General features: G+C 41.2%; 1 protein-coding gene across 1 annotated transcript; it reads right to left on the bottom strand.

Moving 5' to 3' along the window:
- Positions 1-11,885: 11,885 nt before the first annotated feature.
- phb2b (prohibitin 2b) lies at positions 11,886-24,293 on the bottom strand (the record flags this gene model as incomplete). The annotated part of the gene is given in 10 exon segments (NM_001292920.1): positions 11,886-12,171; positions 13,284-13,289; positions 15,837-15,913; positions 17,164-17,241; positions 18,091-18,194; positions 20,932-21,061; positions 21,268-21,452; positions 22,501-22,580; positions 22,777-22,861; positions 24,167-24,293. Coding segments are annotated over 10 exon segments (900 nt in total), but the record flags the coding sequence as incomplete, so codon positions are not given.
- Between the last annotated feature and the right edge of the window lie 1,596 nt (positions 24,294-25,889).

Genomic DNA, 25,889 nt, shown 5'->3' with positions numbered 1-25,889 from the left:
TTAAGCACACAAAACTGGATTGAACCACGGTTTAGAGTGTTGTAAAGTGGCAAGAATCCACCAGATTGGAAAGTTACCATATTATGAACATGAGGTATCGATACAGTGGGGAAGTTTCCCGACAGCCTGCATTATAAGAGAGTTTAGGATAAAGAAGGTCCTTTGGCCCAACCTTCCAAAATACTCACCTTCTGATCTCCCTTTCCAGCATCCAGCCCAGTCCAAGCCTCCACCACTGTGTTCCTGCTAACATGTTCTAATTGTTGTTTAGCCGGGCTCAGTTGGCTCTGTGGTCACTCTCTCTTGCCTCTAAGGCAGAAGGTTGTGGGTTCAAGGCCCCATGTTGGGACTTGCAATCACATCGTCGAAGCTGACACTCCAATGCAGTGCTGGAGGAGTGTTGCATTGTTGGAGGCGCCTTCCTTCAGTTAATACATTAAACCGAGGCCCTGGCTGCCTGTTCAGGTGGATATTAAAGATCCCATAGCTCTATTAGAAAGAAAGGAGTTCCTCCTGGCGTCCTGGTCAATAAATCTCCCAAATAAAATTAGTCACTTGCGCTCTGAGTGTTTGTGGGACACTGCTGTGCGCAAACTGTATGTTGAATTTCGGCTACAAAATACACAAGTCAATCTGTTTTACAGCTATGCTGTGTATGTGTGGGGGGTGGGGTCTGTGTGTGTGTGTAGGGGGGACTATGTGTATGTGTCTGTGGGGGGGGGGGTAGGAGTTACGTGGGTGTGTGTAAGAGTGGGGGGGGGTGGCACTGCTGTGTGTGATCTGTTTTATTTCCAGTAAAAATTTCACTTGTGTCACCAGTGATAAGAACTTGTGGGTTTGTGATCTGCACTGTCATCAACACAAACACACACCTCCTCACATCAGCTGCTTCTACTCACTGCCCTGAACTTGTTAGAATCAATGAAACACAAACAGCATTTCTAACACATGATTCATTTCCACAATATCCAGGCCAGACCTGGCTGTTTAAATCTCTGATGTGCTGCAACTATTGTGTTTGTCAGAGTTCATCAAATTAAAGTTTGTGCTGCCGTCAATCCTGTGTCTGGTGATTTGATGTTTTCTGGAACTTTCATTTCACAGGAACAAGCTGGGATTGAGATAAACACATTTCTGGGCCATGAACCATGTGAGTAGATGTTGTTGGAATTTGCGTGGTTAGTGTAAAGCACACGTCCTTACATGTCTTGTCTATTCAGTGTGTACAGAAAAATGAAAGGGACATTTTCTTTTAAAATGCCATCCACAAGCTCAAAATTATACAGTTTGTTACAAAGCCCAGTATTCATTTCGTAGCTACTCTAATGATTTATTCATATCAACAGTGTTAATTTTGTTCATAGAGGGCGGGCATTTCAAATCAGGACACTACAACTCAATCCCCCAAACAACTTCAGAAATGCAATGTTCGCCTTTAAGTAGGTATTGGGGCCTAATTTGCTATATATCTTAATTATGATTATTATTGTGGAGTCCCATAGGGTAGTAGTTTGCTCGCTCGCCTCACAAATGAGAGGACCTGGGTTTGATTCCCTGGCAGAACGAAACCTTAGGCAAGTTTCCTTATTCCAAACACCTGTTTACCTAGCAATAAGTAGACACTCGGTTGTTAGTCGATTGGCGGATTGCTTTCCGGGGTTAATAATCCCTCCCTTTTTTTTATCTAGTCACTCAACCCACCACTATTTGTGGAACATTGCAACAACAACTTGTATTTATATGGCACTCTTCACGCTAGGTAGCTTCCCGGAGCGCTTCATGGTGACGGAATCTGACACTGCTGTGCGCAATTGGCTGTCATTTTCTAAAATCAATCAGATTTGCTACTGCACGGCTTAACCATTGTGACACAAAGCTTAGGAGATGAACATGTTATTTACCGCTCCTGTCCTGGACAATGCAAACAATCAACAGTGAGTTTGGACAATGTTTAGTCAGTCAGTGGCTTGTCCAGTCCAGGAATGCACAGACTCTTGCCACCTTGCAATAACCAAATCTCCACTGCGCAATGAAAAAGAGCTCTGGTTACCACTGCCAAAGAAAATAAAGATCCCGAACATCATCAGTGGTCAGTGGAGAAACATTGCTTTGTCACAAAAGCCGAGACAGCACGGCTCATTGAAGGACAAATCTGTACTGATTGTTGGTGAAAGAAGTTCAGGGAATGGAGACTCCAGAGGAACATTGAGAAGACCAAATGCCTGTTACTCACTTAGAAATGAAGAATATGGGGAATCTTAATGAGAGAGACTCATAGAGAGTAAACATGGCAGGCTGGAAAAGGTATAGGATAGAGGCAGGGCAGTAGGGCCAGAGAAAGGAAAACGACATAATAAGGAAGATATATATACACTGCATCATTAACCAATCGTAAAATGCGATGAATTGCAATGTAGGAAAAAACAAAAGGGAGTTTTGCTATGAGGACGTTCCAGCCCTTTGGGAGGGGCTCCCGACGTGAAAGGTACATTGCAAATGTAATTTTTGTTGTTGTTGTAAAGAGTCCACAACTCACGTGTCAGTTTTTTTAAAAAAAATCAGGATCGAGTTAGAAAATGGAGATGACAGCTAAGGTTTGAAGATGTTCAAATTATTGCAAGGCCCAGCGGCCTGAAAGGAGTATAAGAAAAAAGATTAGAAACCGGATTGCAAAGTTTCTCAGTAGTTTAGAAGTTTCCCTGATCTCATGATCTCTGTTGCTTCCTAGTGTCTAATCTCTTCTCCTGACATCCTCCTCTAATTTGTCTCTTCCTGCCAACATCTCTTTCTCTTTGTTCCTGGAATTAGACAGGGATATAGAGGTAAAATAAAAGGAAAAACATAAGCCAAGAACAGCTATCCATTGTTGATCTGAAATTATCAGAACTGGATGACCACTATTTTGTTTACCAACAAATTCTAACTCTTACTCATGAGCCTGAAATGGCACATTAATGTCATAACAAGTAATAATATATTTTTATATGTTTAAAAGGGATCCCAACCTGTTGAGACCACAATCACAAAAATAAATCTTAAGTCTGTGTAACTCATATCACGTTCATACCATATATTACTATTTATTATTATACGTTCCCGGTTTCAATGCTTTCGACATTGGGAAGACAATCCTGGTGTCTCACTAGTGTTGTGGTTCTCAGGTTACCGACATTTTCACCATGATATAGAGACGTGTGACATAAACATTCTAATCTTGAAGTTCTGCCCGTTTGAAAACATTGTGTGTCCAAAGAGCTGAGTGCAGTGTAAACAAAATGCTTTCTCTTTCTCCTAAAGTAAATACACAGAGAGAAGAAAACAATCAAATAATACAGAGTTCAGTGGAATTGGGACTTTAGGAAATGTCCAATTATGGATGTGTTGCAGGATAAGTTTAATTTACTAGGCAGCATTGTATTCTAGGATTACCAGTTACCTATTCTACTTAGTTTTGAAAGAATGTTATTCTTCTTGTACAAAGCTCACAATGATTGCTTGATCATTGTTTATATGAATGTGTTTTGTGTAATCAACTGATGACCACTTAAAGGACCTGAAACCACAAGAGGTGACCAATTTACATGTTATTGGTCTACATTCATAGGAGAACCATTCCAAACAATGGATATTATTACAATGACATCCATTATATAACAGACATTGACTGTATCAAGTACACACAGTGGTCATTATCTTATTTGTTCACAACAATATTTACACAATCAATCAGCAGCTGATATTTACACAAACAAATCTTCCATCTGATAACGTCAGACAATGAGGATTAGGACCTGGTTAGTTTGATCCAATAAGGGTTAGGGTCAGAAATCCAATTTCCGACGACAGGTATAGCAGGCGTAATTCATAATCAATATGTTATGAATTTTCTAAATTTAAACCACATGTTGGATCCCCAATATCTAACCCACAACACGTCAAAGTTGCCTTTACAAAGGGGTACCACAACAACAGGGGACCTCAATGCTACATCAGTGTGAGTGACGTAGGCAAATGTTTCACAAAATTCCCCGTGGAGTTGCTGATGTAAAGGGAACCCCCGACCCTTGGCAGGGTTGAATAAGTGCTCCAACAACATGACTTGTAATATAATAATACATCCACATGTTAAGATTAACTGTCCATTTGGGAGTAGCCAATTACATTATCCAGGAGAATTTTCCATCGGTAAAACTGCCATAAAGATATTTTGGACTTCAAAGACCTGCAGGTGCAGATGAGGTAACAGACTTGGCCTAACCACTAACCAGGATTCCTCTAATCTTGATCTTGTGAAGCACCAATAACTCCTCACTGATCTCTGGGGTGTGGTTGATGGGCTCTGGCCTCAATTGTTTTGCACTAAACCCAGAAGAGGATGGTTTTTCTGCCAATTAAGATCGCAACATTCCATTGACTGGGAAAATCTGCTTTGTAGAACAGTGACCTGTCAACTGTGGCTGCACAGTGGGTGGAGTTGGCTTGAGAATTCACACTTTTCCAGTATCTTCATCAACTGTTTACCACAGCGGCCATGGGTTCAGAGACGGTTTGTATTTTAACCTTTTTGACTCTCTGAACCTTTAAGCAGACGCTGGATACAGAGGGAAATATTCTTTGGCAAGAAGCCCCAGAATCTATCTCCTGTAAAAACGATTCCTATGGAAAGTTCAGCGGCTGGTTCAGGTTTCTGAAGTTAGAATGGGCTAGACATTTCCTATACTCTTGAGGCTCTAAGGTAGTGGGATTACATAAGCAGCACAAGAACTTAATAAAGCTACCTCATTTTCTTGGCAATGCATCACATCATAGATTTGTCTAATGTGGGTTTATACTGTATATTTGGCAGCAAATCATCACAATTCTGGCAGTATTGCGCTGCCACATGTGAAACATAAAAGGTGTCTGAGACAGTGTTGTTTCAGAAGTTGTGCAATAATAATAATAATAATCCTTGCATTTGATATAGCGCTTTTCACGTCAGGAGGACGTCCCAAAGCGCTTCACAGAACACACTGTAAAGTGAATTGACTGTATATTTGTGGGCGAATGCGGCAGCCAATTGCGCACAGCAATGTCCCACAAACAGTCGTAGATTGAAAATGACCAATTTATTATTGTTTTTGGTTTTTGGAGGGAATATTATTAGGCTCTGTGTGGAGTAAGGAAACTTGCCCAAGGTTTGGCCCTGACTGACCCCCCGGGGATTGAACTCAGGTCTCTCACTTGCAAAGCGAGTGCTCTAACCACTGAGCTACAGGACTCCACATGCAATCTGCACCTGTGCAGTATAAATGCTGCTGGGCTCAGGGAGGGGGGAATGGATCCATTCAGAGGTCAAGGACTCGCTAGCCCAAGAATATGAAACAAATTAATAATGAACATTATTAAATCGTCAAACATTGAAAAAAACTTTTGATCTTCAGCAGATATACCAATACCTGCTTCCAGGGTATGTACATTTCTGTGTGTGGGGGGGGTGGTGGAGGTGTCGGCTGAGTGTCTGATATATGCGGAAATCCTTCACCGTTGCTTAAGAGTCTCCAAACCAAACTGAGATTTCCATGCATCCCATCTACACATGGAAATCCTAGTGATAAGATTGTTGGAATGGAATGGGCTCTCTCTCTCTCCCTGGAAAGATGCATCGTGCTTACCTAATTCCGGAAAGTATTAGGTGCAGGTTGGCAAGAGTCAAGGCTTGCAGACACCAGAGTGTGCGTTATGGTAACTACTGGAATCTAACCAGCTTGTCATTGAGAGAACTGTCTGGCAAGCTTTCCTGCTGCTTGTCCAGCTAGGACCACCATACCTGTTAGGGCTTTAGCTGCAGAGTTACCGAGACCTGAGTGGGAAGTGTCCCTGCCCCCAATGACTGGTCTGCCCTTCCAGGTCCTGCTGATGACTGGCTGTGCTGTTAACAGAAGTGCCCTGGAATACTGCGGACCTGCCTGGCTCAAGAACCAGACTACACGTCATCACGGAGTCCTGTAGCTCAGTGGTTAGAGCACTCGCTTTGCAAGTGAGAGACCTGAGTTCATTTCCAGGCAGAGGGCGAAACCTTGGGCAAGTTTCCTTACGCCACACAGAGCCTAATAATAATCCCTCCAAAACCAAAAACAATAATAAATTGGTCATTTTCAATCTACGACTGTTTGTGGGACATTGCTGTGCGCAATTGGCTGCCGCGTTTGCCCACAAATATACAGTCAATTCACTTTAGTGTGTTCTGTGAAGCGCTTTGGGACGTCCTCCCGACGTGAAAAGCGCTATATCAAATGCAAGGATTATTATTATTATTATTATCTTGCCAAACTTGTCACCTTGGAGCCTGCTCATTTCATATAAATGAAAATGATTGTTTTATTGCGAGGGGGTGTGAGGGAAGGAGAAAAGAAAGAGGATGATCAAGCTACCTCTTAACCAGGAAGTGACGGCCTACATTAAGGGAAGAGAAGAAATCAGCCTAAAGTTAAAACAAAAATTAATGTGACGAGTATTGTGACATGTTCAACGAACCATGTAATTACTGTCCTGTATGTTCGGCCATCGTCTCTGTTAGAGTCCCTAATAACATATACGTTCTGTTCAATTCAAATAACTAGACTGGCACCTTGCATCCAAGTATTTTTTCTTCCTTGTGAAACATAATAATAATCCTTGCATTTGATATAGCACCCTATCATGTTGAGATGTCTCAAAGCGCTTCACAGGATATACTGTAAAGTGGATTGACTGTCTATTTTGTGGGTGAAACATCTTGTTGCATTTTGCAGACTTATTTTGTTCTTTAACCTTGACTTTTGAAGATGCTCAAATTTACTGCTGTGGTTCAGGTTCACGGCGTTTGTTTTCTAAGCATTTTGTTGTGTCCTGAGAAAGGAGAAGGCAGCTCCTGCTGGGTTTAATGACTGGAATAATTGACTGATGTGCTTTAATGGGGAATTAGCAAACCTTTCTATTTGAGCACGCTTCAACTCTCAAAAGGATATAGCAAATATCTTTCCTCTACAATAATAATAATAATCCTTGCATTTGATGGAGCATCTCAAAGCAAGCGTCACAATCACATAAAAGCCCATCCATCAGAACTGGGGCTTAACATTTCCACTACTCTACGTTCATTCTAATCATTGTTAATTGCAATAGAATTCATCCACTCTCGTCACTGCGCTCTCTCTCTCTCTCTCTTGAACCAACACTCACATGGGAGACAATAGATTTGAAACATATCGGTGAGAAAAGAAATTCATTCCTGACAAACTGCTCTTGCAATTACTGGCCCATATCACTCCATTATTCTAAACCGTAACCAGCTCTGCAAGAGGTCTTAAAATATACACATTTCACTAACCTCTGCAGATTATCTGTGCTTTCCTAAATAGCTGCAGCCATTTTAGCCCTTGTAAACACAGTCAATATTAACAGTTTCTAAATGGCTGTGGAGAACAGTGCAGAAAAAGACATGTTTCTTCGTGGGTTTTTCAACGTAGATTTCTTTACATTAAACAACAGAGAAGAACTCTAGTTCCTATCAACTTTGGCTGAATAGGGTCTTTGCCTTCTTTTTAATAAAATAATAATAACTGCTTTATTTGTTCTCAATGATCTTTAATGTCTGGTCAGGGAAGGTTGCATGTTTCAGATGGGAGATTTGTTTTTCTCTCTGGGCTCAGGTTACGATCTTTCCAATATATACAATCAGGAAACAATCAGACAATAAATATTCATGTCTGGCTGCTGGGTTTTTGCACCAGAGAAAGAGCCTCATTTGAACATTTGCATAAACATCCCTTCAAACAAGGTGGCTGAGAGCAGATCACCTCCACTGGGGAAACAGGACATTGTGGAAAAGTCACATCATGTTGTGCAGTATCTAGTTTCCTCAATGACTTGCTCCAGCCCATGTTTATGCCTAAGAATTTACCAGAGTAAAGCTCTCTTCACAAATCTTGACACCACATTGCTCTCTCCCTCCCACTGACAGCTCCTGTTCTGTAGGTAACTTTCCAATAAATTCTCCACATCTGCAGCTGGTGGCATTGCTCAGAAGTCCGTCCCCAATTTTTATATACAAAACAGAAAGCCCCCCACCCTCTGTAGTGCAGCTGCTACAGACAGAGAAACCACCCATGAAGATAATCCGCATTAGCCAGAGTCCTGACAGAAGCCATTTTGCCACATCTGTTCCCCAGTGAACACAGCAAATGTGGCTTTAACCATTGAAATGGCAGAAGATAAAGTGGACGAAACGAGATGCAGAAAGACGACTCACTAAAGCATGTCCACCCAACAAACCCGCCAAACACCTTTACCGTCCTTAAAATTAAAGCCAAATAAATGTAGTTTACACAAGTTTGCAGAGGAGCTGACCAGCTGTGAATAATCATCGCAGTTGTTTCACTGGATGGGAAAACCCTTTAATGCTCTCTCTAGCTGGGAGGACAACGAGCGAAGGTCACATGGGTTAAAACTTAAAGTCATGTAGTTAATCAATGGTTAAAGTTACAACCTTCCCCATTACATTTCCCTTCTTTACATTGCACTGAAACGGCTCTTGCAACCGGAGCAGTGAAGGTTCTCACGAGAAAAGAGCGTAAAAAAGTGTATTCATCTGAAAAGCTTGTGAAGGAGATTTCATTAACAAATTGCAACACCAAAAAACCCACCATTTCTCGCTCTTCTCCCCTTTTTACTCAAGTCAATGGATATCAAGTAGAAACTTGAATTCCTGAGGAGATTTAACGCTGTTCAATTCTATTCTACCCCCATTTAACACTTGCAGTTCTCTGGGACTATTGATTAATTATCTTTCCCTTCCATTCTCACCCCCAAGAATAAGTCCCAACAGATGGAAATCATCTGTTTAATCTGCAGACTGTCACAACCAATCCATATACACACACAGACACAATACACACAGATACATAGACACGCACACAGAGATACACATACAGATACACACACGCACATATACACATACAGATACACACACAGATATACACATACACAGATACACACACACACAGATATACACATACACAGATACACACACGCACTGATACACATACAGATACACACACACACAGATATACACATACACAGATACACACACGCACTGATACACATACAGATACACACACACACACAGATATACACACGCACAGATACACACAGAGATATACACACAGATACACACACACAGATAAACACACACACAGACACAGATGAGCACAAAAAAAATTAATTTAAAAAGCTGTTAATGCAGATATTTCACACTCACTCCCTGCTATTAGCTGTTGTAAAACATGTAATGTTTCCTCCTAAAATGGCGTATACTTTCTGCTTGTGTTGTTATGTCAAACTCTAAAGATTTAGAAACAAAGACAATTTGGGGGCGCGGGAGCGGAGGCAGATAACTAACAAACAAACAAACCAATGTTCAGTATAATTTTGCTGAATTAGGAACAGCATCGCCTGCTCCGGGTCCAACATGTTCTGCTTTAACCATTAACCCCTTCATTCCCCACTTGGAGGCTTTGCTCTGCGCCACAACAAGAACCTGACGGCTTTTCGCTGCTTATCGGCTGTGGCAACACATTTAGGATTTAATGTCACACAGTTTCCATAGCAATGGCTTTGGCTCATGTCACGGCACGAGGTCAATGTCTCTGTGGGGATGGCTCTCAGTTGCTCTTTTATGTATTGTTTGTGGAGCGTTTACTGCAGAGCGAAGAAACTTATAATTAATCAGCACTGTCACACTTCTTACAACCATTACACCCAACCAATCCATACACACACATACACTCAGAGATACACACACACACACATACACTCAGAGATACACACACACACACACACATAGATACTCACACACATTAATTCTGTTTATATAGTGGATTATAAGGGAGTCCACATGGCGTTTGTGTGAAACCTATTGGTTGGGAGAGGGGGAGGCGAGGAGAGTGGGGGAGGGGGGAAGGGGCAATGAGAAAAGACAAGTAAAATGTGATAGATTTCATTCACGCGTGAAAAAGTGATGATCAAACAGCCCCTCTCCCCCCCCCCCCCCCCGAGCCCTCACATTGAGGCAGATGCTAATTGAACCAATTCTGCATCTGTTGATGATTAGGAAGTTTGGCTCAATCCCATTTACTCAAACCTCGATATGAATATACACAAACTAACTGTTAATTTGATTTTCTCTTGAAGACTGGTTTTGCTTTCTCCGGATCCTGCAATTTCATCCATTCAATTCGAGTAAATCTAATCCTCAATAAACACTCGGCGGGAAGGCGGGGGATGGTTCCCTGATGTAAATCTGCTGCCATCTGCTGTCTGGGGGACTCGGGCTTTTCTGAAGAGGTTTTTTTGTCTGATATTTGCTCAAATAAAGAGAATCTACCGCAAAATCAGCAGCTAAGAGCTTCCTCGATGCCAACAAAGACAACGTTTCCAGTTGAGCAGCCAGAGCCGGGTTTCCTGTTAGAGCATCACAGCGGGTGACTGACTTTCTCCTCCATCTCCTGAAGTCACTCCTCACCCCCCCTCACCCCCCCCTCCCCTCACCCCCCCCCCCTCACCTCACCCCCCCTCCCCCCCCCCCCTCACCTCACCCCCCCTCCCCTCACCCCCCCCCCTCACCTCACCCCCCCCCTCCCCTCACCCCCCCTCCCCTCACCCCCCCCTCCCCTCACCCCCCCCCTCACCTCACCCTCCCCTCCCCTCACCCCCCCTCCCCTCACCCCTCCCTCCCCTCACCCCCCCCCTCACCTCACCCCCCCTCCCCTCACCCCCCCCCTCACCTCACCCCCCCTCACCTCACCCCCCCTCCCCTCCCCTCACCCCCCCTCACCTCCCTCCCCCCCCCTCACCTCCCTCCCCTCCCCCCCCTCCGCATTATATCATTATATCGCCATCTTGTCTCCAACATCCAGTCTTACCATTTACACTCACTTCTCTTTTCACAACGTTCTCTCTCTCTCTCTCTGTCACTGTCTCTCTCATTCACTCTCCCACTCACTGACCTCCTTTCTGTCACTCTCTGTTTCCATCCATTCTCTGAAGCTCATTTCCGGGTTAACCTCAAGCTTTTAGCAGAGAAACTGTTAAAAATCACCCAAAACCAGCAGCGGGTTTTCTCCCTGTGCAGTGGGTGTGGGGGGGGGCGGGGGTGCAGTGGGGGGGGGGGGGGGGTGCAGTGGGGTGCAGTGGCGGGGGGTGCAGTGGGGGGGGGTGCAGTGAGGGGGGGTGCAGGGGGTGTGTGCAGTGTGGGGGGGTGCAGTGAGGGGGATGCAGTGGGGGGGTGCAGGGGGTGTGTGCAGTGTGGGGGTGCAGTGGGGGGGTGCAGGGGGTGTGTGCAGTGTGGGGGGGGGTGCAGTGGGGGTGTGCAGTGAGGGGGGGTGCAGGGGGTGTGTACAGTGTGGGGGTGCAGTTGGGGGGTGCAGGGGGTGTGTGCAGTGTGGGGGGGGGTACCCCACTGCCCCTGACTAGTGCCCTGAGCTACACTGCGGTCTCTTTCACCCACACAAGTGCTGCAGCTGATGCTGAGGAACATGACCGGCACTTTGCTCGGTGGCATTACCGGCCATTGCCACGTTTGCTGAGGTTTCAGCCGCTCACACCGAGAGGCTGAGAGTCAGCGGCGGCTCTGTGGGAGTCACTGCACACGGAGCTGTCTCTGCAGTGTCTGATTCACAGCTTTGTGCTCGATGTTAATTCACTGCTGTTACAAATGTCAATTCCCCAACAAGATCCTTGAACATTGACAACGGCAATGTTCACGTGTGTACAGTATGTGTTCATGTGTATGTGTTCATGTGTATGTGTTCATGTGTATGTGTTCATGCGTGTACCGTGTATACAAAAACATGGATAAAACAATTCATCCCAAAAGTGTTTATTGGTCCTTTGCAATAATTGGGGGAAAAGCTGCAAACTTTTGACAAGTACAGGAGTGTCCTGAAGGATGGTACATCATATCCATGGCATGTTATTTCAATAGAATTCAAAAACATTACACTCCAGACGATAATACTTCTCCTTTACTTTTTTCTGCAATGTCCCATCTCAGTTCCGTAGACAAATAACATGACGTTTTTCTGTAGTCTTCTCAAAAGGGATCAAGTTCTACATTTTGTGTTTTACTTCTTGCCTACAGGTGGCTGCATCCTTTAAGTGGAACAAAACTTAAGATGTTGAGGCTGATCTTATGGTGATACTTAACATAAAAATCCTAATTTTGTTTTTTTAAATGAACAAATACGTTTTATTGGAAAGGAAAAGGTTAGTGATCTTACAAGACATAGGAGAGAAAGGGAGGTGGGGGAGAGAGAAGGGGGGGGGGGGGGGGGGGGGGATACCATTCACTCAGCTTTAGGGCTTCAGCAATCAAACAGTAAATTTTGAGTTCTAACGAAAGGTCATCAACCTGAAAAATTAACTCACTTTCCTCTCTGCATAGATGCTGTCTGACCTGCTGAGTGTTCCCAGCCACTTCTGTTTTTATACAGTAAATGCTGACTATTTGGTTCAGGTGAAAATTATTTTTGGAATTTAACATTTTTAAGAGCATATCATATTTACAAATATTAGGTTGGTTACAATTGCAAGGACTAACTGAAATTAATTCCTCCAAACATATAACAGCACTTTTATGAAAATATCCTCTAATATTCCTAGTTGTATATTTAATCCACAGCATTCAATAAGAACAATCTCTTATAAGTACTGTGAGTGTTGGAACTGATTAGGATTCCTCCTCCAAGTTACTTAATAACTTTAAACCAAGAACAGCCTCCTTTGCAATGACCGCATTCCCCAAATGTTCCTATTGATTACCAATCAGTCTTGTTAACCTAACTGCAGTTACTAACATTGACACCACAGAGATACACAACCCTCCTCCAGCATCCAACATTTTTCTTCCTACAGAAACCGAAACAAACTTCCCTTTTACGTCACTTAGGTTTCATCCCATTGGAGGAAATAAAAAATTAACTGGAGCAGATAATCAGTGAGATATCTTTCATGTCATTACACACCTCTTCAAAATTGCACTATCATTCCAAATCCTATGAGTAATGTCAAAAGTCCCCCAACCCATCATACCTCCAGCATTTGCCTTCTGCCCTAATCTTTGCAACTCGTGTTACAAGGCTGAAGTAATGAATTTTTTAAAAAGCGCAAAGACAATATAAAAGCTCCTAATGACAATGACAAAATAGATTAGTGTTTAACAACAAACCGTATTTAGAGCAATTAAAATCAAAGTGAAATCTTACCTTAAACTGTTGAGGTTGAAGAGGGGAAAATGGTAGAATAGAAAGTTATTGTTAAATTGTGAAGTCAATCATACAGCAAAAAAAATCAAATTGCATCTCTATGTAGTCAATAAATCACACATATTTAAGGCAATCAGGAAGTTTTCTTCTTATTCAATTGGGAATGGGCATTCTCCTACAAGGTTGAGTTGCACTGACATGTCCTCATTTCCTATAAGAACCATCATAAATAGTGCAGTGGAGAGCAAACAATCTCTGTACTAGGACCCGGGGCTGTGTCATCTGATTTTGAAGTATCCTTCACACTACGTTAGGTTACACTGACTTGAGTAATTTGGTGTTCAATACTTTGTTTCAGGTTTTCTGCACTTCAGTTGTGTTACTTAAAGGTTGTATTCAGATTAACACAATGACCTTAAAAACCTAGGAGTTGAGTAAGATAACAGAAGTGTTATCTGAACTCTATACAGTATGTTTATAAGACAAGGCATTTAAATGAATTTCCACATGACATATCAATGATGAAAATTTGGTAGTCTCCAAGCTTAAATGTTCCAACATCCTTTGTCCTTTCATTAAAAGCCAAGATAAGCATTTAGAAAATGATTCTATGATTCTATAGCGGGGGAATGGGATTAATTTGGACAGTTCTTTCAAAGAGCCAGCACGGGCACCATGGGCCGAATTGCCTCCTGTATAATTCTCTGATTGCTTTAACCGAGTTAAGTTTCCTACTTAGAAAGGTCATGATTCTAACTCAATAATATCACTCAATAATTTGGACATAAAACAATGTGTCTGGTTATGGAGCAATAACCTGAAGGACTTAAACTTCCCCCTTGGCTGCTTGCTGGCCAACACCTGAACATCTACTTAACGGATTAGGAATTAAAAGCTTTGCACTAGACTTGGTCCAAAATAGAACTTTAGAGCAGTAATTAATGGAACGAGGATGCTGTTTTAGATCTACAATAACATAAAGGTTTGCTTTCTTTTAAAAAAAACTTTGTGACAAAGCAATAACCATATATTCTGTATACTTTGGATTTATTAACATTTTAAATACATTCTCCTAATTCCATGACTCACTTGACTTGGGGAGGACAAGTTTGCAGAGCTATGGGGAGAGAGCGGGGGAGTGGGATTGATTTGGAAGCTCTTTTCAAAGCCGACACAGACACGATGGGCTGAATGTCCTCCTTCTGTGCTGTATGATTCTATGACTACTCAAACATCTGCTATTTCAGACTGAAACAGCCATGAATTTAACTCTGCATCTGCACTAAGGGAATTCTATTTAGCTCACATGACCAGAATCACATTAAATAATTTTCCATTTGTTTAATAACCCAGACTTAGGCTTGAAAATATCACATAACCAACACATCACCGGAAAACCCTTTTTATAACATGGAGCCATTGCCTTGGGGTATAAAGAGGCATAAAAACTGATGCTCAGGTGGACACTGCCACAACTTACTGCATACCTCACATACTTGCTCTGGACAAGTACCGTTGCCAACACTTTCTTCACAAAAGAAGCATTATTGGCTTGCAGGAAGAGACCCCAGCAGCGCTTTGACAACCTAGTCGACTTGTTTTAAGCAATGAAAGGATTTGGATCCCAGTATTGGTGGCCATATCCCAATTGCATTCTAAGTGAATCCCCTGTATAACAGAGATAATGTCTTTCATAAACTGTGGAGCCGTGAAGATGTGACTAACACATTCAATGTCATCAAATAAGAGGACTTCACAGTTGCTCATTGAGTCTCCTCTAGGTAGATGATGTAAAATGTGCAGGACATGAAATGTCTTGAAATTTGCATGAATTTTAAATTCTACATAAATCAGTAGCCAGCAGGGCTATATCCACAGTGAGATCAGCAGCCACTGCAATGGAGTGAGCAATCCAGTTCAGGTTCAAATCCCTGATTGTCCAGGGTCTTGGGACTTCCTCCTAACATGTAATTTGTATTGTATTTTACCTGAAAACAAGAGAGATCCGGGACTGCACCAACATTGTTGCAAAGTGGCACAGATTAAAATTTAAACATAATGAGTTACTGAACTACAGGCAAAGGCTCGTCCAATGTTTTCTCTTTCAGGGTCAGTCAGGGTTAGTATTTTTCTGTACTGTGTATTTAGTGTTTTTCTGTACTGCATATTTAGTGTTTTTCTGTACTGCGCATTTAATATTTTTCTGTACTATTTAATGTCTCGCTACATAATGCAAAGCAAGATTGATATCACAACAGAATCAATAGTTGACTGGCAATTTGTTATACAACTAAAACAAAACCAGACTTGGAGATATCCGACACAAATACCAGACACCACATTTGGTAACTGTAATTCTCATGTTGATTAATGCATAGATGGTTTGACAAAATGTAGATTTTGATCATAATCATTTCCCCAAAGATAATTTCAATAGATATGAAAAAGTATACAAAATTATGCTTAGTACAATAATTTTTTTTAAATAAATCCTATTAGAAAGCTAGAAATAGTAAACAGATTACAAAAAGTTATGTTTAAAATGCACCTTACTTGTCAAAATTTAGATCTTGAAGGTTTAACACAAGACTTTCAGCATTCAAGTAAACTCTGTTCAAAGATGTGGAAATCTGTAACGATAAAGATTTTGGCCTCTTCAGAACACTCACACAATTTAGACACTGAAAGAAATTTCAAACAAAAATTGATTTGACATACTGGTTGACTCAGAGTAGGGGGAACAGGGGATGTAAAGAGGGCAATTCTAAACTGTTTCAATGGCTTTCTCATGGTCCATATTGGCAGAGATTATCTGCCTGTCATGGGGCATGGCCTGCGACACAGCCATTGGGCAAAGGAAGGAAGAAGAGGTCAGAGAAAGTAATAAAATAAGAGACTATTAGATGGTCGATTAAAGTCAGTAGCTGTTAAATGTATAAACTGGAGAGGACCCATAGGGAAGCTCGACACCAGCACTGACCGCCATGTTGATGTAGAGAAATATTGACTTTGCTAAAGATCTGTGCAGAACCCTTTTCAGCTGTTTCATAGGAATTCAGCAACAGGGAAAGGCCATTTGGCCACTGAACCTGCTCAGGACTATTCCACAAATTAACACCTCCTCTAATTCCACTCTATGTTTTTTAATGAGCACTCCACAGAAAGCAATTGTTGCGGTCCTTCATTGTAGAGGAGAAGAAGCTCTATAGTTGTTTCCACTCAACAATGCAACAAGAGCAGGAGCCAACCTCCAGAACCAGTTCTATTCAAATAAATTTTTAAGGACGCCAAAATAAACAGGACATAATAATGCACATAGTGGGCAGAGCACTATCCCAAGAACAAAACACACCCAAAGGGGCCAGAGTTATAAATAATTCATCCTATAGAAACCTGATTCAACCTCAAATATATGGAAAATGCTAAATGAGAAGAGCGTTTTAAAACAAAAGTACTTAAAAAAGCACTCTAGTCCTTTAACTAAAGGAAACCACACAATGAATTCCTTCACTGATTTTAGTGCTCTGGGACGCTACCCTGATTGAAGGGTCTTATGTAAATGCAAGTTATTGTTGTTGATTCAGCATGGTTGACAATGGTCAATTTACTTGTGTTTGGAAGCTCAAAATTGCATAAAAAGTTTACAAATGAATGAATGTTCTCCTTCCGCTCTAAGATGGAAAATGATTCATTTAGGATTCTATTAAACCATTGAATGCTGGATGACTGTTTCAGATTTAATATGACGATAACTGTAATGAGAATGTTCTAATATGGACTTCTCAAATAAGTATTGTATTAATATAAACTGCAATCATATGCACAAACAGGTTGAGCTGCCAATACAGCATAGTTGTTGTAAAAAGCAAATATCACCGACCGTCTTTGCAATATTCTGAGCTGCTCGGATTCGACGTAGCTTCAAGTAACCAGGATGTTTGGTAACAGCCTCTCCAAGCTAGATTGGGCAGTCAAGGTCTTTCATTATATCACATGCATAAAAACACTAGGTAAAGATGGGAATATTATAGTCCTTGTCCCCCCAAAACAGAGAAGCAACATTGACCCACAACCTCGAGGACGCCACTGTTCTCAACCGGGAAAACTCACATCTTAAAAATGTTTTAAATTATATTTACAAGTAGAAGTTTCTACTTAGAGGCAAAAATGTCTTCAGAAACCATTTTCCTGTACTTAATTCCCATTCATGTAAACGTGGCAGTTATTTTCTCCTCTTCTACCATCTACTACGTTCCAAGCCAGTCAAAAGTACATTAAAAAATTATGAGCATTGAAGGAAGTTAAATTTTCCTTCCCCTTGAAAGGCAAAATGTCCCACGTGAGAAACATAAAGCAGTAATTTCAGTCATAATAATAACCTTTGCATTTGATATAGCGCTTTTCACGTCTTCTAGACTTCTCAAAGCGCTTCACAGAATATTCTGTAAAGTGGATTGACCGTATATTTGTGGGCGAAACGCGGCAGCTAATTGTGCACAGCAATGTCCCACAAACAGTCGTGGATTGAAAATGACCAATTTATTATTGTTTTGTTTTGGAGGGATTATTATTAGGCTCTGTGGGGAGTAAGGAAACTTGCCCAAGTCATATCACTTTATGACAGTATGTTCCAATTCACTACATTGTTTCTGTAACATCAATGTTATTATTAGCACTGTTAGATTTGTTTTGGGAAATTCTGCATCATATATTGTAACTTCTAAGTTCCATTCATTCTTCCAATGCAACATTTTATGAGCCATCATTGCAGCAAAGACATAGAGTCATTGCTGCCTTTTAAGGATACCATGATGGCTGCTTCAGCTTCACCCTCTGCCTGCACAATCTTCTGTCTTTGGTCTTGCTTGGCTTTTATAACAAGGAACTGGGCTCTCTGTGCCTCCTGCTGGGCTGAACACCAAAACACAGAAAGTCACACAATTGCTTTATTACATACAAAACACAAAATACTGCAGATGCTGGAAATCTGAAACAGAAATGGCTGAGAACACTCAGCAGGTCAGGCAGCATCTATGGAGAAAGGAAAGTGAGTCAACGGTTCGGGTCCACAATGCTTCGTCAGAACACAATTATATATGCTTACGCTTTATTACATAGGCTTACGCTTGCTATAATGCTTGACAAGCTACAAAGTCTAAAATAACATTCAGAAAAGCATGAGGATTTAAACTTAAAATTCAAGAATTCAAAAAGAAAAACATTTAATGTAACTGTTCTTCCGATTAGTTGTTTCCCCTTTTTCTTCATTCACCTGGTTGACACATCTGCATCGATATTCAATCTCTCCAATAATAATCCTTATATTTGATATAGCTCTTTTCACGTCTTCGAGACATCTCAAAGCATTTCTGCAGAAATATATACAGAATATACTGTAATGTGAATTGACTGTATTTTATTGGCGAAACGACCAGTAGTTTCACCAGTTGTTAAGAAAGTACTACTGTGGCAGATTTCCCTCCTAAACTGGATAAAGACACTGTAGCTTTACTCCATGCTCCGACCAGGGGCTGGGCAGAGCAGGTGAATGAAGTTGCTTTGCACCACTCATTTCATGCCACTGTCTGCTAAAACTGCTAACAATCATCACTACAGATCCAGAAATAGAATCATGATACTCAACTATAATACAGTAAGTACTGAAGAATGAAACACCTGTATGAGGAATTATCAATTTAAGTGCTCCGAGACGCTACCTGAGAAATTGCTATGCAAGTTGTTGGTGGTTTTTTTGTGATGTTAGTTTATAACACTGAGCACTGTTCAGTATAATTTGATGAGTGGTTACAATTATGATTTAAGACCCAGTTTCCAAAGGTGAAAGGGCAGTATGCATCTCTCAGAAGCCAATTTCTAATGCCTAATTAGAATTAAAGTAAATAAATTGAACATTTGATACACAAGGCAGATGTGCTGACTTTAGATTGGTCTGTCCCAGAATCATAAAACTACCTCAATGCCACTAAAGAGTCTAATGTTGCTGATGTGCAAGATGGAATATGACATACTGATACAGTGTTCTGAGGCTGAATCTAAAGCACATTATTGGGACAGATTTGTGTTTTAATTTACATTTAAAAGTAACTGTCCTGTGTAGTCCGTAGCTCAGTGGTTAGAGCACTGGCCTTGCAAGCGAGAGGACCTCGGTTTGATTCCAGGCAGGGCAAAACGTTGAGCAAATTTCCTTATTCCACTCCTCTGTTTATCCAGCAGTAAATTGGAACCTGGTTGTTAGTCAATTGGCAGATCGCTTTTCCGGGGGTAATAATCCCTTCAAAAAACATAATAATAATGTGGTCATTCAATCCATGACTGTTTGTGGGACGCTGCTTTGTGCAATTGGCTGCCGCTATTCACCCACAAAATATGCAGTCAATTCACTTTACAGTATATTCTGTGAAGCTCTTTGAGACGCTTAGAAGATGGGATAAGGCGGTATATGAAATGCAAGGATTATTATTCTTATAAACGCTCAAAATGGAAAAATATTCTAGCCATAATCGAGTCTGTGTTTTATATTAAAAAAACATTTATCTTGGAAGATGTGTGTCAACTGCAGACTGTTTATAAACGGTTGTTGAGTGCACCTCACTTTGTGTTCGGTTACAAGCAACATACACAACGCTATTTGGTATGTAAACAGTTCAATTAAAAATCCGGCTAGTCCCAGTGTTACATTATAGCTTTTCATCCAGCTGAACAACGTTAACACATTTTAAATGAATTTAGTTGCTGCATTTCAGTAACTGAAGACAAAAACATTCTCTCAATCTACAACACAAAATTGCAGATCTTACTTTGTAACAAAATGGGATGTTTGCCGCCTAAGGTTTATTTCTCCCCGAATAAGGACACAATCACAATGTATTGATTAACACGCTAATCTTTCAGTTAGTTTGAAGATCACTGCCATCAGAAGTGATGCACAAGCTGATCAGTTAACATTGAAAGTTTTGTTGCAGGAAGCAACACATTTCCTGTTATTGCAAAAAGTGAAAGTGCCATTTCATTGGCAGATAGGGGTATGAGACAGCTTAGTCCAGCAGCCAGATTTCTAAACAGGAAACGTATTTCCTCTTTGTGTGAGTCCCTGGTAGCTATTCATTTACAAACACAAAAGATAATAATGTAACACACTCAAATATTGCTGGGATTACAAAGCCTCAAATGTCTCCAAATGGTTCACTTTGCTCAGGCATAATTCTCATTTCAGTAGTATAATATAATCACTTTAAATTCACCTGAAATACATGAAGCAAATAAAATCACTAATTATACAATTCAACGTCGGGAAGAAAATCAGTGGCTCATTACATGTTCCAGCTTATGCAGAGCTACACCATAAACACTACTGTAGTTATCGTGGGACCCACAGCACTACACCAGGCACAAATACAATGCTAACTGATCAACTAAACAGCTGCAATTGTGGCCAAAGGCTATAACTTACACCAAACCAACTTTGTTGTGTAAAAGTCTTTGAATAAAAACATAATAGTGTGCTAAACCTTCTCTATCAGTATCAGTATAAATTGGTTACAAAATGTAAATATTAATTTCATGGAAACAGAGAATCTAATATTTGAAGAAACAAAGGTTTTATGTGCAATATTCTAGCTATACTCACCAACTTGTTTAGATTCCACAGCCGCTGTGTACTCTCTGCCAAAACTAAGCTCTGTGATAGCAACATCATCCAGGATAATATTGAAGTCATTCGCTCTATCTCTCAGCTCACGGCGAATCAGCAATGACACCTACACCATTGCAATATAAATGTAAGTTTGTAAACCTAAAATAGTTACTTAACAGAAGACACTTAATGCTAATTGTACTTTATTGCTGAAATGTGAACTTAAGTAGATTTTTACATTTTAAAAAATACAGATGCTAACTCCTTAGCAATGCACACTGATTACATTTGATTTGTTTGAAAACAAAATCTGTTTTGTTCCTCTTGTACCTGAGCTCGTTGGGTTATCAGCTGGGAAGCATTGAACTTGGCCACAACGCTCTTTAGTACTTCATTAACTATAGAGGGCAGCACTTTCTCTTCATAGTCCAGCCCCAGACGCTGGTACAACATTGGTAACTTTGCTGCAGTTGGCCGAGAAAGAACGCGGAGAGTAATGTTTACCATCTGCAGATCTAAAACACAACATTAAATTATAATAATAAATTAACACAAAAACATTTCATACACTACTGGATTACACACGCAGTCAACTAAAAAAGCAAACTTTCTTTACAAAGAAGATGCTTTGTTCTTTAAGATCAAGTTTTTAAATATTCAACATTGATTTCAACACAAATTCTCCCCTTCAGATCACTGACTGAACATCAACCCTCTCTCTCGTTTTGGGTTGACAAACAGAGCTGACGCTGTTATCCTGGAGCCCTCTTCTGGCTCCTGAAAGTATTACACCCGGTGAACAGAATGCATCACTTTAGTAAGACTTTGAAAGAACACTATCTCCTGCAGTAAAGGCAGATATCTATAGCCAGCACATACCAGAAAGTGGAAAACATACTTTACTGATCAGTACAGACAGATTGAACCATTCAGCCAAACGACATGTAGAAAATCTGCAAAAAACACATCTGTTTGTGGTGGAGCACATGGCATCATGTCATTGACTTGCCCACACTGCCCGTATACAGTACCAACAACAACCTGCATTTATACAGGCCCTTCATGTGGGGTAGCATCCTGGAGCGCAAGTGTATCAACACTACTGCTGCCAGCAGAATGATATTTTAGTTAACAGTAACCTTGAAAAAAATTAAAATACAGTAATTGAAACCAAAGTTTATAAATAATTGAACATCAGATAGAATTTTCCCCTGTGTTCAAAGCATAACATTATCACCTCAAATAATACCATAAATGCTTAATGGGAAACTTTCCATTAGTAATTGTTCCCAATTACAAAACTAGATCAGCCATTGCAGGCCCCTTGATGGTTCACTAATCCTTATTACATTAATTTGAAGACTCCACCAATATAGTCCCCAATCTATGGATCAATGAGATATTTACTGTAGCTGACTTGGTTTTATGGTTTATAGTCACTCTTTAAATTGATTTTTTTCTAATTTAGATTTCCCTGTGGAAACACAGACACTTGTTCCCTATAAACCACCTTCCCCTAAAGTGGTAATGACCTCTATATGTAGACACAGTAATGTAATTTACCTTTGCTTCCAGTAGGAGAGGAGATTTTCCTTGGCCTTGCTCGGATATCATAAATAACTGGATATTGAAACCATGGAATTCTACAAAGGCAAACAAGCATGGTATTCAGAGCCCTTCACATTCCACGCGAAGTGAGAATTACGCATTTTGTACAGTTATCTTGAGCAGGATATTGGATGACAAAATAAGGGGAATGGGCAAAAGTTTAATTGGTTAAACATTCATAGAGAATCTACAATTCATAAACAGTCCATGCATTTGGAGGAAGGTTTGTACCTTACGTGGAGGCCTTCAGTTAGGACTGTAGTCATGGAAACTCCTCCTATTCTATTAAACATCACAGCTCTGTGCCCACCATCCACTGAAGAAAAACAAGTCACAAAACCCACAGAAAATGAAACATCAAATAAAGTTCAAATTGACTAACATTAAAGTTGTATCAACACTTCACAGTTGTAAGATAATGATGCAAGTCAAAAACAATCGGTAATAAATAATCCTCCCAACAATGCAGTAAACTCGCAGCATTGCATTGAAATGTTACCCTCTGCAATGTGAGTTCAAAGTACTGATGTGGGGCTTAAACCCACAAGCTTCGGACTCCAATGTGAGACTGACACTAACCAAGCAAGACTAACATGCCCAAACATTGCTGGTCACAAACTACAGACTGACCCTGTTATAAGGCACCTCGCTATAGACCATGAGAGCACTTCTAACATGGGGATTGTGGGGAGCCCCAATTTTCGGAAGTGCTTCTCCTGGCAATGACCAGACAACTCCCTGTGCAAGAGTTTAGTGTGCAGGAAGCCAGCACGTGAGTTGTAATCACTTTTGTGAGTGTTTTGGCACATATGTAGAAAGCTGAAAGTGACACCAGTGGCAACTTAATGACCTAAAAGCAGGGTCAGTGTATACTTTTTATCCAGAACCATTAGAACGCGGGGTCTAATTTTGTGAATTCAAAAATATAATGGAAATCACACTGTATGTGCAAGGATTATTATTATTATTAAGTCCTGTAGCTCAGTGGTTAGAGCCGTTGCCTCACAAGTGAGAGACCTTGGCTCTATTCCCAGCAGGGCAAAATGTTGGGCAAGTTTTCTTATTCCACATGCCTGTGTTTATCTAGCAACAAGTAGGAGCCCAGTTGTTTGTCGATTGGTGGATTGCTTTTCCGGGGATAATAATCCCTNAAAAAAAGTCACTCAATCCACAGCTGTTTGTGGGACACTGCTGTGCGCAATTGGCTGCCGCATTTCTCCCACAAATATACAGTCACTGCACTTTACAGTCTATTCTGTGAAGCGCTTTGAGACGTCTAGAAGACGTGAAAAGAGCTATATCAAAGGCAAGGATTGTTATTATTATGTCAAAGATAGTTCTGCATTATACAAGAGCACCACATGAACATGATGTACCATCGTTTCTTAGACACAGCAAAATTGTAATCAGCACAAAAGAATCCTTCTTTCTGTCTGTCATTTTAAGCCAAATGAGTCGTTGGTTCAGGCTATTGTGCAACCCTAACTAAAACTGAGCCGAACTAATAGTTATTACTAAGGACAAATTCTTAATTCACATCCCAAACTAGTGTGACAAAACCATACAACAACTTGCATTTATACAATGCCCTTCACGTGGGGTAGTGTCCCGGTGCACTTACCTGTGAACAGAGATTCTTTTAAGCCATAAGCAAGTGCACCAGCACCGAGGAGAAGTTTAAAGCCTGTTCCAACTCCCTTTGGGCCAGCAAGCATCCTTCCAGCTAAGTCCCTTAAAAGTTGCATCACCTAATCGAGAATATAAATGTTTCAGCAATCCTAAAAATGCACAACACTTTGTGGTACTACTAAACTGTACAGTATTGGATATTGAGGCACTGGAGAGAGTGCAGCATAGATTTACACAGATGTTAGCAGGGATGGGTGAACATAGCTTCAAGAGAGATTGGACACGGTGGAAGCTTTTTTTTACTGTGGTGTGGAGATGAGATGATTGAGAGGTGTTTAAAATTATGAAACAATTTGATAACGTGGTATTAATAGGCTATTTGCACTTTTTGGTGAGTCCAATACAAGGGAGCATAAATATAAGAGCTATGAGTAGATATAAAAGATAGTTAGGGGCAATTTCTTCACGCAGAGGGTGGTGAGAATGTGGAATTCACTCCCAAAAAGTGTGGCTAAAGCAAAACGAATCAATGCATTTAAGAGGAAACACTAGGGAGAAGGTAATACAACAACAACAAAATTACATTGGTACAGCGCCTTTCACGTCGGGAGGATGTCCCAAGACACAATAGATATGTAAGGAGGGGTGGAAGTGAACAAGAGAGGTGGAGGCTCAGTGTCCCACAAACAATTGTGGATTATGAATCACTAAGAAGTTACTGTTCACATATTGGTCAATGCAAACAAGCAGACACGGCTCAGTGTGATCAGGTGCCCTGTTAGATCTTTGAAATGGTGATTAAAGAGAACACAAACTGGCCTCATGTTGGCAGCAGTTTTGCAATGCAAACCTTTCAAGGTCGTTGCATGTATAACAATATCACTCAGATAAGAGGCACAACCCTTTGTAGAGAGCAGATAAACTGCTCCCTCTGGGGAAGGGGAGAGAGAAAAAAGAAAAATACAAAGCAAGGAAATGCTGAGGAAATTGAGAATTTATAAGTTTTGAAAATTGAGAAGCTAAGATTTTCCCCACTCCCCCCATCCCCACCCCATCTATAAACTGCTTAATTTCTAACAACTTCTGATCAAACGTGTGTTTTTTTAAATCCTAAAACAAAAATCGAATTAAATGGTTCTGTAAGTTTTTTCAGTCCGGGCTATGGGGGCAGGAGGGGGGGAGACAGGGTTGAACCCCTACAAAAGGAAATAATAATAATAATCCTTTTATTTGATGTAATGGCTTATCATGTGCTGGAGACGTCTCAAAGCGCTTCTCGGGACACAATGTGAAGTGACTGTGCAGGTGAGCGGCCGCCGACCTGAACAGCCAAAAACCACACACACCTGCAACACTTTTTACAATAATTTTTGTTTTAAGGAACAGCCGTAAAACCCGAAACTTTCTCTTAATAATTTACTTTAATTTTACAGTTAAAGTTAAAAATGGGGTAAAGGGAAGAGAGGCTGTGCCCCCCCCGGGGAGAGGGGAGAGGGGGGCGGGGAGAGGGGGGCGGGGCTGGGCCCCCGGGGAGAGGGGGGGGGGAGAGGGGAGAGGGGAGAGGGGGGGGGCGGGAGAGGTGCCCCGGGGAGAGGGGGGGCGGGGAGAGAGGGGGGGGCGGAGAGAGGGGGGAGGGGGGGGGGGCAAGCTGATCCGTCCGTCGCTCATAGGATTCTCCGGATTTGCACTACCTCGTGAAGCCTGCAAACACTGGC

The sequence above is a fragment of the Callorhinchus milii genome, unplaced genomic scaffold (assembly GCF_018977255.1).
Source record: "Callorhinchus milii isolate IMCB2004 unplaced genomic scaffold, IMCB_Cmil_1.0 Scaffold11, whole genome shotgun sequence".
Lineage (NCBI taxonomy): Eukaryota > Metazoa > Chordata > Chondrichthyes > Chimaeriformes > Callorhinchidae > Callorhinchus > Callorhinchus milii.
The sequence above is the reverse complement of the archived record's forward strand: the minus strand, read 5'-3'. Positions and strand labels throughout refer to the sequence as shown.